This window comes from Nesoenas mayeri, assembly GCF_963082525.1.
Source record: "Nesoenas mayeri genome assembly, chromosome: 5".
NCBI lineage: Eukaryota > Metazoa > Chordata > Aves > Columbiformes > Columbidae > Nesoenas > Nesoenas mayeri.
In genome coordinates this window covers 48,500,898-48,513,365 of record NC_137548.1, presented here as the reverse complement: position 1 = coordinate 48,513,365, position 12,468 = coordinate 48,500,898, and the positions used below count along the sequence as shown (strand labels likewise).

The following is a 12,468-nucleotide window of genomic DNA, read 5'->3' as shown; positions in this document are numbered from 1 at the left end:
GTTTGGATGGTAGATCTTTCTGCCCCCGAATCCACCAGGAATTCTATTTCCTGACGCTGAGGACCTAACTTCAATTTTATCAAGGGCTCTGTTGTTTTAGAAGTCCCCAGCAGATAGAGCCCCTGACACCCCTACTCCGCGTGATACATCTTTTCATCCTGTATACGTTTCCTACAATTCCTACGCATATGTCCCTTCCTCTGGCAGTAAAAACATTCTATTTCTCTCAAATCCTGCGGTCCGACTTGACTTCCCTGAGGTGGCCCGTTCCAACCTATGCGCGGTGGCCCTCCCTTCTGTGGAGCTGTCCTCTGTCCTTCTCGAACTGCCGCTACCAAAATTTTAGCTTGTCTCCTCTGGGTCTCTTCTTCCCTTCTCACATAAACCTTCTGCGCTTCCCTTAGCAACTCGTCTAACCCTTTCTCTTGCCAATCTTCCAATTTTTCTAACTTCTTTCTAATATCCGGCCATGACTTTGCCACAAACTGAGTTTTTAAAAGAGCTTGCCCAACCGGTGTCATAGAGTCTATCCCGGAGTAAAGCTGCAAGCTCTTTCTTAATCTTTCTAACCATTCTGTGGGAGTCTCATCTTTCTTTTGTTGTTCATTAAAGGCTTTATTTATGTTCTGCCCTCGAGGGACCGATTCCTTAATCCCTTGTACGATTATAGTGTGGAGATCTCCCATATGGCCCCTGTGTTCCGGGTTTTGATTATCCCAATTAGGGCGCTGCTGGGCCACTTAATGTCAGCACCCGGTCCTTGTTCGTGTTGTTGGTCCCAGACTCTCATCCCAGCCCTCCGAATCATCTCCCGCTCCTCTCCCTAAAATAGCTTGCAGTTCATCCCAGGTATATAGGTTAGGTCCTAGAAACTGGTCTATCCTTTCCGAAACTCCTAAGGGATCCTCTAACAAACTCCCCATTTCCTTCTTAAATTCTCTTACATCCCCCGAGTTTAGAGGCACTGACACAAATCCCACCCCGGGTTGTGGACCTCCCATCGCTATTTCTCGTAATGGGTATAGCCCTGTTTCTGATGATGCTTGTTGTCCTGTTCCTGATGTTGTTTGCTGTCTAGCTTGACTCCTCGTGAGTCTTCGGGTCCCTCTAACTGACCCCGAAGAATCGGAATCCTCCTCAGGAGCCGAAGGCATAGGGGGAGAGGGGGGTCTTGGATTTACTACTGGCGGGGGATCATAGGGAGGGGGAGGGGGTGGAGGTTCCTCAGGGGCCCTCTTTTTGCGGCCAGATTTCTTTTCACCTAAGGCGAAAATTCCAGCACGAGTAGCAGAAGATAGCCAACAACGCGCATACTCGCTCTCCTCAGGATTAAAGGGCTCCTTATCATTTACATAAAGATTTAGGGCCTGACAAATCCAATTCTCATACGACGCAAGAATTGGCCAAAATAAATGATCTGGTCTAATCTGCTGGTTTCCCCAGACATGCATGCAATAATAAACCATCTTCTCCTTACTTTTGTTTCGTGTGCAAGACGCACCTTCCCAATTCTTGAGCATAAGGCCCAATGGCGAATCTCGGGGAATATCTGGTAACCTCTCCTTGGGTCCCTTCCCCATGAGATCAGAGGGCTTGCTCTTCCTCTGTCCCATCTTCCGGAGTGCCTTCTTTCACACACACGCACCCCTCGTTCGTGGCTCACGCCCTTGCGGACAATGAGAACCGCACTACTAGAGAGTCCCGCCCTGCCTTACGGCAGGGTCCACACTCGCTTCGCTTCCTCCCCAAAACGGGGCGGGAGGGCGTCTCGTTCAAGCACACTCCAGGAAACCCACCCCAACCGAACGGAATCGCTTTCTATACTTACCCTCCCTGGGGTCTTCGTCCGGTTCTTCGTGCACAAAGTTTTACGGGGCTTAATTCTTTTGCCTAATTACCTGAATTTAGGGTTCGGAGGTTAAGGTTTCGGGGCGATCCTTCGTCCACTCCAGAGCCGTCTGAAACTGGGACGGGGCGCCTCCCTGAAGTTTAGAAGTCCCTCCGAGAAATCCTTAATCCGAGTCACGGCACCAAAATTTGTTATAAATGAAGACAAGTCTTTGAGCCAATTAATTAATTTTATTGATTAAGCAAATTTAAAGCAAGCAGTAATTAGGCAAAACAGCGCTGGGTGACCGAGGGAAGCTCAGTTCCGCCACGGCACACAACTCAACTTTTCATATGTGCTTATATATGTTATACACTTGTTCACGCACTGGGACACCCTGACAAGTTAGCTCCTGGTTGGCTAGTCGACGGTGAAAGATGTTGCTGGGTGTCGCTTGGTGTTTGTGCCTCTGGAGTTCTGTTATCTGTTGTACCATCTGGGCGCTCTGTTATCTGTTACACCATTCGGGCACTCTGTTATCTGTTGCACCATCCGGCCATTGGCTTGATTGGGGTCTGGCATCCGGCCATTGGCTTGGTTGGGGTCTGGCATCCGGCCGTTGGCTTGGTTGGGGCCCGGCATCCGGCCATTGGCCTAACTACTATTTTTTACAAAATATAATGAAACTTGCACAAGCGTAATTACTTCTTACAACGATATGCATAATATGATTGAACCCTACTCGATTTGTTCAACAACCTTGACCATATCTATTACAAGATGATCTGGGTTTTTTTGTAATACCTTGAAACGTCTGAGTTTTTGTGTTCAGCTGTAGAGCACCATATCCAATGAGTTTCAGAGGATCTGTTCTGCTATCCCAGGACACAATCTCACATCAGACGTATATTTAAATTTTTTTTTTTAGTCTCCGTGTAGTTATTTTAATAATTACTGGGTGAGTAATGCTTTCACTGTTTTTAATTCTCTCTTCTTCAGTTTTGAATGTTTCTGAAAATTATTTTGCATCTAATAGCTTTGACAAAACTTGTGCAAACTCTTCATAATTTTTTTTTTTTTTTAATATGAAGTACCTATTCTACATTTACAGCTACTGATCTTTTAGATTATGTGAAGAGGAAATATGGGGATTGTCTCTGCCAAAAGTATTAGAGAATGATTCCTAGAGAGACATTAAGAAAAGAATAGCAGACTTCAATATTGATTTTTCAAGTTTCTTTAATAGTAATTCACAATGACTGCAAGTAGCATTAGTATTTCAGAAGCTGTGTTTTTCTTGTTTCCTTTCTTGTATTCCAAATGCATTCCAAATTCCAAAATGTATTTGTATTTCTGTTGTGCAGTGTTTTTTGATAGATCAAAACCAGAATATCTAGCAACTACGTGATAGCAGTATCCTGGAGCAGTGACACACAGTTTTAGCCAAGATATCCACATAATCCAATCAAAATCATATGCTGAGAGCTGAGTCTGAGAAGAAGGTGCCAGGAGATGGAATGTAACTATATTGTCTTTCAGATTAAGGGAAAAGAGTCAGCTTTATTGAAGTAACACAAACAGATTATTACAGAAACCAAGTCTTCAATGGATTCTTTTAATGCCCATTTTTGGAATGTAGAGACAAGGGGCTTAAGTTTTAGAGTACCAAATCGATGCACAAATAGGTTTTTATTCTAGTCTCCTAATAACTACAGAGGAAACCTGATGTTTTGGAAACTGAAATAATAGGGGAGCAATAAGACTAGAAAATTTCTTTTTTTTTTTTTCCTACCTTAAGTATGATCCTTAGTAGTCTTTCTGCAGTATCCTATGGATATTTCTGCACTATATTGGGTGTTCAGTAGACATTTGTATAAGGTTTATAATGTTAAGTTGCCTTAGGTTTGTGGATGGAGAGATCATTTCTTATTGAAAAACTCCTCTTCCAGAAGCCACTCAAAAATTTCAGAATGTGATGAAGTTGATAGGAAATTAGGAATGTTTGATGCATCTGAGTTAACAGCATTTAGCTGAAGTTTACTCACTTCCTAAAAGAAATGAGCCAACAATTTCATGTTCTTTGGTGCCAACCACAATTCTGCACCACCTTGACTGAGTTCAGTGTGGAAAACTGAGTCAAATAAACACACTATCAACCTAACACTTTGGTTTTTATCTCAACCGTAAAAGGCAGACGGTTCATTAGATTAAATGAATTCAACTTCTGTAACCCTGCTTGTTTTTTCTGAGTGTGTAATGTAAGTACGTATCATTTAAGAATGAGCAAGCTAACCATAAAATAGATACTGATGCATATATTCCTTTCTGGATAGGTCTTTAATGATTACATCTGATTCAGTGTAAAATGCAGTAAAATATTAAATGACTGAATGAAAGTATCATTCGTGTGATGCCAATATGGTGATGTATGGTGATCACTCATTAACACTTTTTTTTTTGCCTAAAATACTTATTAGTTAAATTTTGACCAAAACCAGATGATGAATGATTGTTTAAGAACTGCACTTAATATTCACTGCCGTTCATGACCAAAATGACAATTGATATGAACTGGAACTGCTTTATATAAAACTTTCAAGGCAGAGTGAGCCAGCATAGGTTCTGTCCATCTTTCTTCTCAGTGTAGGAACTAAACATCTACTTTGGTATATGTATGTTAGTGACTAAAGCACTGAGCTGCAGTGGCAACAGGGAACTTCATTCCTCTTTGCACTTAATCTCTTCCATTTTTTTTCTCCCTGTCAGGGGTCATCTGTGCTTTGTTGGTTTGTCAGCAAAGTTAGGATCTTTTTGACTCATCTTGGCTGTGTGTACACAGTAATAGAAGTATTGTGAAGCTACTTATTTCAGCTCTTTCTACATCTGAAATTCTGGGCTTCATTGAGATTTATGCAGAGAGGTTTTCTTGTATTGTGAATTATGAAAATGTAGAAGTGACTCAAGAATCCAGAAGATGAAAAGTTAAGTAAAATAGTAACAATTTTTCTTTGTCCTAGTTTTCAGATGCAAAGGCTGCGTGTTTAAAAACATGTTTTTTAAGAAAATATTTGTGTACACTTTAAAAAAGTGTAATCTCTGCAGTCATCTGGGCTGGAAACTTGTATTGAAAAATAAGGAATGCTGGAGTTTTCACATAACTGTCTTGGAGTGCTGAACATAAGAAAGAACATCACTGGCTTGCGCTGAAGAGTGAGAGTTGAGAACATCGATGGCTTTGAATCCTTCTATAGTACTGGATTATAAACCCTAACTAGTACGAATTTTGTGTTATATTTCTGAAGGCTCAACTGCATGTCTTCATGTATCATCATAGCACTACTAAAGCACTCTGACACTAAAACTGTGGTAAGGACTTGACACCACAAGCATGTCGCAGTTCTTGGTCTATTCAGTTACGATATGTAAACTGCTTTTAAAAGTAAGTGTTCTTTCTTGTATGTGCAAGCCTTTGTAAAGCAAAGAGAAGACACAAACAATTGTTTTATTCTTATTTTGGGAAAAACAATTAACTGCTGCATATTTATATGCTGTGGGGGGAGTATTTTGAACTTGGGGAATATATGTGGTTTTCATCATCATTGGTATGGCTCAAACATCTGAGTATTGTGCTGATAGTTTTGTTTTTCTAAATACCTTTTTCAGTGCTAAGTATGATAATGCTGTAAAGTTGTTAGTTAATAACTTCAGCATTTTGATCAGAACAAGCAGCATTGAACTAGCTCTTAAATTTTTTTTTTCATCTGACAAATATTTTTAAAGAAGTAGTATTACACTGGAATTTACCTACTGTTCATGGGGGGGAAAAAGAAGTGAAGTGACAAAACTGTAAATGTGAGATGTTTTATCAGAACATACTGAGGAAAAATTTGCCTTTGTTTCTTCTTAGGTCTAGTACCTAGTGAGGGAGCTAGAACTACGTAATCCTGTGAAATCTGATACATTCTGTCAGTGGAGTCAACAGTGTGCAGACAACAATCTTATCTGAGTTATAACTTACTAGTATTTGCATCTGCATAGTACAGTCTTTACAGAATTCTGTTTTATTTATTACTGTTTAAGTGCCTAGAAAACCAAATTAAGGCAGTAGAAACAGTGTGATACTTGATACTTTCTATATTTTTATTCTGTGTGTCTGTCTTTGGGCTTTTCATATGGTAGTGATTTGCATTTTCTTGGGTAAAATGTCAGAATTGCAGATACATACTAGCTCCTTTTGAGAAAAATGTATGTGCATTATGGCTTTATGGTGGAAATGAAGTGTCTGTTTTCTTTGTTAGGAAATTAACTCTATTTGGGCTGATACAGTTGAAAGTGTATTTGAGTATTTGTGGTCCTAAAGGGCTATCTCTATATTTGGCCTGATGGCCTGGAAATGTTGTTTTTGAGAGCCTGAAGAATTGTACTTCTGCAACCATTTCAGAGACTGTAGGAGGAGCCCTTCATTAAGTTGTTAGCACAACTGCCATGCCTTTATCTGCCAAAACATCAAAGTGATATGTTGACTGTGATACAGATATAGTTTTGTTTTAAAATGAACATCTAGAATAGATTTGCCTTATCCAGTCTAATTAGATTATATTGGATTAGCTTATATTTATCTTTCTGTGATTTTCTGTTCAGATGTTCTTTGAAATGGGGATTTACATACTGCGTAAGTGCTATCACTTTCTTGGTGGACAGACTTGTTATTTGGTACCAGTTATGATGAAATAAACAAAGGTGGAAGTTAGTGGAAAGCAAGTGTTATCTTTTTCAAAAAGAAGTAATGAGGCACTGTTGTTGTGGAGTTTTGGTGTCTTTTTGTTCCTCAGCTTCTAAATTTACAAGCATGTATTTTAAAATGTAACAGTGCTAGATACAGGGTAGATGCCTTAAAGTGTATCTGCTCAATGTGTCCAGCAAAGTTTTCAGACTCTGTTTACAAAGATTAGACAACCACATGTATTTTGAGTTTATTCCGGGAGGTACTCAGTAGTCTGTAACTTGCTTAGTTTGATTTCTGAATGCTGACTTTAGATGTATAGGATTTGGAGGCATAAGTTTGTATTCCTCACCTTATAATAGCAACTGTAATTAATCTTGGTAATGAGTCATCTTATTAATAGTAGGAATAAAATGATACATATTTTCTTGATGAAATGTCAGGTATATTAATGACATTTCATCAAGAAAATATGTATCATTTTATTCAGCATCTACTATTTTTAGTCCTGTTAGTCCAGACAGTGCAATGTGTAACTTAATGTTCTCATTATCTTAAATTAAGGTGGAAGAAGGAAGCAAAAATGTACGCTTGGGCTCGCTAATCTGTCTGCTGGTAGAAGAAGGACAGGACTGGAAGCAAGTTGAAATACCAGCTGAAGGTAGTGATCCATCTTCTCTGGCTCCACAAGTACCTGCTCTTACCTCAACTCCTGCAGGTCCTTCTGTTTCAGTGCCTTTTAAAGTGGAACAGAAACCTGGAAAATTGCAGTAAGTTTCTATGTTTGTTATGAAATGGAACTCGTGTTTAGTTAGATCAGTAGAGCTAAACCAAAAAGAATCTTTTGTCCCTTTTTACCTAGTATTAAGCTGTTAGTTTAAAAGAGTGTTTCAGTATGTGTGAGGTAGTAAAGCTTGTCTACCCAGAATATTTCTTTGCTTGTAAGCTCAATAAATTTGAACAACATGGTTTTATTAGAACACTTTCTATGGGTGTTATTACAATTCACTCCAAATAAGGGGCAATACCTCCAAATAAGGTACATCCTCCAACACAAACCAGTGATTTACAGATTATTGCTACCTGACTAACACTTTGAGGTTAATTTACTCCTCTCTCTAAGATGCTTGCAATGCTTAGAGTACCCTAACAAATCAAAACAAGAGCATGTAAATCCACACTTTTGAGTTTTTAATATTTCACTGTTATGAAAATAAGAAGAAATTTTTTCTGCTATCAAAAGTGCAAGAGCTTGGAAGGGATTTGGAGTTCACCATTTGTTTGTTTACTCAAGGATTAAGTATTGCATTTTAGTACCAAAGAACATCAGAACTGCATCTGTTTCACTGCAGCTGTTAATTAGAAAAGTATTGACATCTTTGAAAACAAGTGATCATTTATGACATAGGTTTTCTTTGCCAGTGGTTTATGGACAGTTCTTAAAACTCGGAATATAGTCTCTCTTAGAAAATAATGAATTGGAGATTTTGTGGAAAGATTTGAAACCGAGTATTCACTATTTTCTGAAAACTTTGCTGCTTTTGTATCTAAGAATTCTGAAATCTCTACATGTTGTTTTTCCTCATTTCAGAAAGCAAATCATGCTAAGGGGCACTCTATGCTCTGTAGCTGTGTACTGTGCTTTGTAGTTGATAACTCTTTCTGTTTCCAGGCAGAAATGTTACTATTGAGCATACCCCAGATAGGTTAAGATGGCAGGTTTATTAGTATTATAATATATCTTAATTATATGCAGATTGAAAGGTTTTAGTGTGGGAGGGCTTAATATTTAGTCTTCTAAAGTGGATACCAAATTATGCAACTACATCTGTATGGCTTTTGCTTTCTGAAAAAGTAGCCATTTCATTAAATCAATCCTATAAAATAAAATTGAAGCTAGGGCAAAGTTAATGTTATAATTAAACTGCATTAATGATGCAATTACAGCTAGGCAAACAAATAATAGAAATGAGCAACCCTCTTGTCTGAGCTCCTAAAACTAATTTTTAATGTTACTATAACAAGCTGGTCTTAAAAATGTGTTTAGTTCTTCACTGATTACCCTTTTCCAGAGGAATCCACAAGTATATTGCAACACTACTGTAAGAGGAAAGTTTGGACGTGAGTTTTACAGTCTTTATTTTGATCTCTTTAAAGTAATTTTTGTGGGTTTTTTTTAAATTCAATGTTATGTTAAAGCTTGGTGAAAGGGGCACAGTCCAGCTTCAGTGTTAGGGTTGCAGTCTTTGTACAGAACAGTTTTATTTCCTAGCTGTTGCTTCTGAAATAGGATATATATGGTGTAGTTTCTCTTGATATCCATTAAAATAAATAAGTTAGTCTTATTGTTGAAATATTTTTTTTTTCTCCTGATTTCTTTAGGATTCGCTTAAGTCCTGCAGCTCGCAACATTCTGGAAACACATGGACTAGATCAAAGCAATATTACTCCTTCTGGGCCTCGAGGAATCTTCACTAAAGAGTATGTAGATATTTCAGTGAAGCTACAACCTCATATTCTATTATTTATTTGAACCTAGAGCAATCTCCATGAACTTAAATAGTTCATTTATTTAAAAGGCAACTTTTTGTTCCAGTTTTTTCTATGTGGGAATGGCTTATTTGAATTTGAAAAACCTGTTGAGAAGATATGGAGAATAGAAGTTGTAAGAAGCCTTTAATTAAAAAAAAAAAAATTGTTTTTTATATTCCATCTGAGCTGCTGTCACATTTCCTGCAGCTTAGGTGGTGGCTGTCAACTCCTGGGCACCACTGTTAGCTACCATTGTTGATCTCAAGAATTTTGCTACTCAGAGATGTATTCAGAGCCAAAATAAAATACCAATAACCTGTTTTCTTCAACTCCTTTTCTTGTGGGAGTTCAGATATTTTGCTGCTTTCACTGAAGTTCAGTTTTGAAATCTGTCGGGTTTAATTTGTTCCCTTTATTAGGCTAAGGAGAGCAATGAAGTGTAAATCATAAGATATCATTTTTGATTTAAAGAATGTTTGTTTACAAACCTGTGGTTTGTTGTGATCAGGCTTCTAGTAGTTTCCTATACTTTTTGAGTGTTCTGATGTAATGATTGTCACTCAAGCCTTGGGATGAGGAACTTGTGTATAAAAACATGTTGTGGTATATCCAAAGTCCTTGGCCTTGAAATGGTGCATTATTTTCACATTAGCATGTATATTATTGGACATAAGGATTTTGGCAGAAATATTTAATTTTGTTCTCAGTCAAGTTACTCCTTTTGAAAAATGCCATAATTTGCCTACACAGACCTTGTTAGCTGCTGTACTTTTAGTTCCATTCAAAAACAACCAGTTCTTACCCTGATGATGACTTGGAATTGAACCCAGTGAAGTAGACATTGGAAGTCTGCCGGTTTTTTAGAACTCTTTTTCCTATGGTCTTTGGCTGAGTTGAGATAAAAGGTCTTGAATAGATATAATATCCTATGTAACAGCAAACTATCGGTATGTTTTGTCTTAAGTGTAGTGTTAATTTATGATGTGTTACTGGGCTAGGGCAGGTGTAAACCCTCTAGGACTTTGAGCTGCCTAATTAACATTCCCTAGTTGTCATGGAGATGTAGCAGAGAGTTTTCTTTAACTACAAGAGTTATCTAACAAAATCTTCTTTATTGAAAACTACTTTCTTCCATACAAAATATTTGACTTTGAAATGTCATTTTAAGAAACAAACTTTTTTTTAATGAAATGGTGATAATCTTTCAGATACCTACAGGCTCTGCTATTATGTTCAGTTTGAAATGAAATGTTTGCAGATTTTTTGTAAAGAGCTGCTACAGATATTCAGGAAAATATTTATTTTGCTAACTTGAGATTACTGTTAAAATGCGTGCCATGCTTTATAGCTGTGTGACTCATGTTCTCTCTTCCAAGTAAATGAGTGGTTGATTCTTCAAGGGTGTATTGCAAGTTCACTTTTCACTTTTAAACACTTGAGTTTCCTTGTTGAACAGGGCTACACTCAGCAGATTGTAAGAAATAAAGGGAGATACTGAGCTATGTAAGCAAGCAAGACTATTTCTTCCTAAATTTCTATCTTTAAATTCAATTCACTGTAAAACTTTTAACAGTAACAGGAACTTTCACTTAGTAGCTTTCTCTGTCATAATCTACTCCCTTAGTAGGATGGTACTTCATTTCTTTTATGTATCTGTGCAAGGCTGGATTACTGTTGTCTTCCTGCCTGTTTTTGTTTTATAGATTGTCAGCTTTTTTACTTTTAAGCAATATCTTCTGCTTTCTTCAGAAATATACTAGGAAATCGATGTGTTAGTACAAAGTAACTCACAATTTCTATCAAAGGTTGCCCAGTGTCATCAGCTCAGACACTGTTTGGGAGAGCTGAGTCAGAATTGCTGATTCTTTCAGGTTGCTTCTGCCCTTTCTTATAATTTTCACTAGTGATCTAGGGATTTATAAATGAAACCGTAAAAAGGTGAGGAGGCTAGTTAGAAATAATAACTATATTCTTCTGACGCTATGTTCCTCCCATCTGTACCTTACTACCAGCTGTCACTGTGATTTGGGATCTTGGAGCTGCTCAAGCATTTGCATTTTCAGCTTGCAAATAAGGCACAGCATACACATGTACTGCTGGTTTTCCAGAGACTCATGTCATGCATATTTAATGAGTACAGATTTTTAGTGGGATCTATGCTGCATGCAATTTTTAGCTGCCACCAGGGAGGGAACGAGTTTCTCCTACAATGTTGATAGCGCTGTAAGTCAAATATCTAAAAGTTTCTAATGTGTAACGTTCTCTGCTCACCTTTTTCCTTCTTCCAGGAAATCTATTAATTGAATAATCGGATGTTCAGGAGATAGAGCATTGGGACAATTTAGTAACAGTAACTGCCACTAGAGGAAGCTAGTGTTAATGTGTGCATCTCCTCTTGCACCGTCTGATCCTTAGTGATTTTTTAGGTGTGTGTATAAACTCTAACTTGTCCATTTCAAGCAAAGTATATTTTGAGCACAAAGTACTCGGTTTCCTTTCACCGTTGTTTGGATTTTGGCTAACATAAAGTGAAAAGACTGCACACTTCTTTAGTAATGGTAAACTGAAGTGTAACAGAGTTGCCAGTATGTGTATACTTCTAGTAATAACAGTTCAGTAGGGTACATCATTGTTTAATAAATGTTTACGAAGCTCTGGTATTTTTTCTATGGAGCAGACTGCTCTCTTTTATGTTTATTACCTCTGTCTCAACTTTGTCCATTACTGTCCTGTATTGGTAGAGGTTTATAGAGTAGAAGGAGGTGTCCAACTCCCAGTTGTGATAAAATATCTGTTTGCCTGACTTGTACTGAAATCTGTTTAATTTGACTTGCTTTGGTACCTCTTCCAAATTTATGTATATGCAGGCTCACAATCTTGCACACATGACAGTCATAGCATTGCTGTACCTATTTTTTTTTTATTCACTTAAATAATGTGGAATTGGTAGGGGGAAAATGATTTTTATATGTATGTATAACAAATATTTATATAATATACAAAATATAAATATATATGAAATATTATTTTATGTATGTCTATTTTATAGATATATCTCATACTCATGCATGAGTTTCAAAAAGTCCTGAGTGAATCTTCTAATCTAAAAATAAGCTAAATTTTGGTAATATACTTTGCAGCTAACGCACTAACAGCCACCAAAATTATAAAAGCATTTTGACTTGGCTACAATAGGTAGGACCATCAGTTTTTTTGTCATTTGCATGTTATATGGAAGTAATTCTAAAGCATTCTTTAGCTTTAAAATCTATAAGAAGCTATAAAAGCTTTATTTCAGGTATTATGTAATATAATGAGCAGATGGTCTATCTTATGACTGCCAAGTTAAAACCCTTAAGTAATTTTTTTTTTTTTGGTGGCTTCT

At 37.4% G+C, this 12,468-nt stretch overlaps 1 protein-coding gene across 10 annotated transcripts in view; it reads left to right on the top strand.

The window, feature by feature from the left end:
• The window catches only part of PDHX (pyruvate dehydrogenase complex component X), a 104,271-nt gene that overhangs the window by 34,987 nt on the left and 56,816 nt on the right, over positions 1-12,468 (top strand). For 9 of the 10 annotated variants that reach the window (XR_013922137.1, XR_013922138.1, XM_080344562.1 and 6 more), the window contains 2 exons: positions 7,116-7,321; positions 8,934-9,032. Coding sequence is in view for 8 of the 10 variants with exons in the window: in XM_080344562.1 (XP_080200688.1) it covers positions 7,116-7,321; positions 8,934-9,032 (305 nt within the window). In the remaining 2 variants the exon portion in view is untranslated. Of the gene's footprint in view, positions 1-2,650; positions 2,787-4,845; positions 5,268-7,115; positions 7,322-8,933; positions 9,033-12,468 lie in introns of those variants that run through there. The other variant, XM_080344565.1, reaches the window with a different exon arrangement.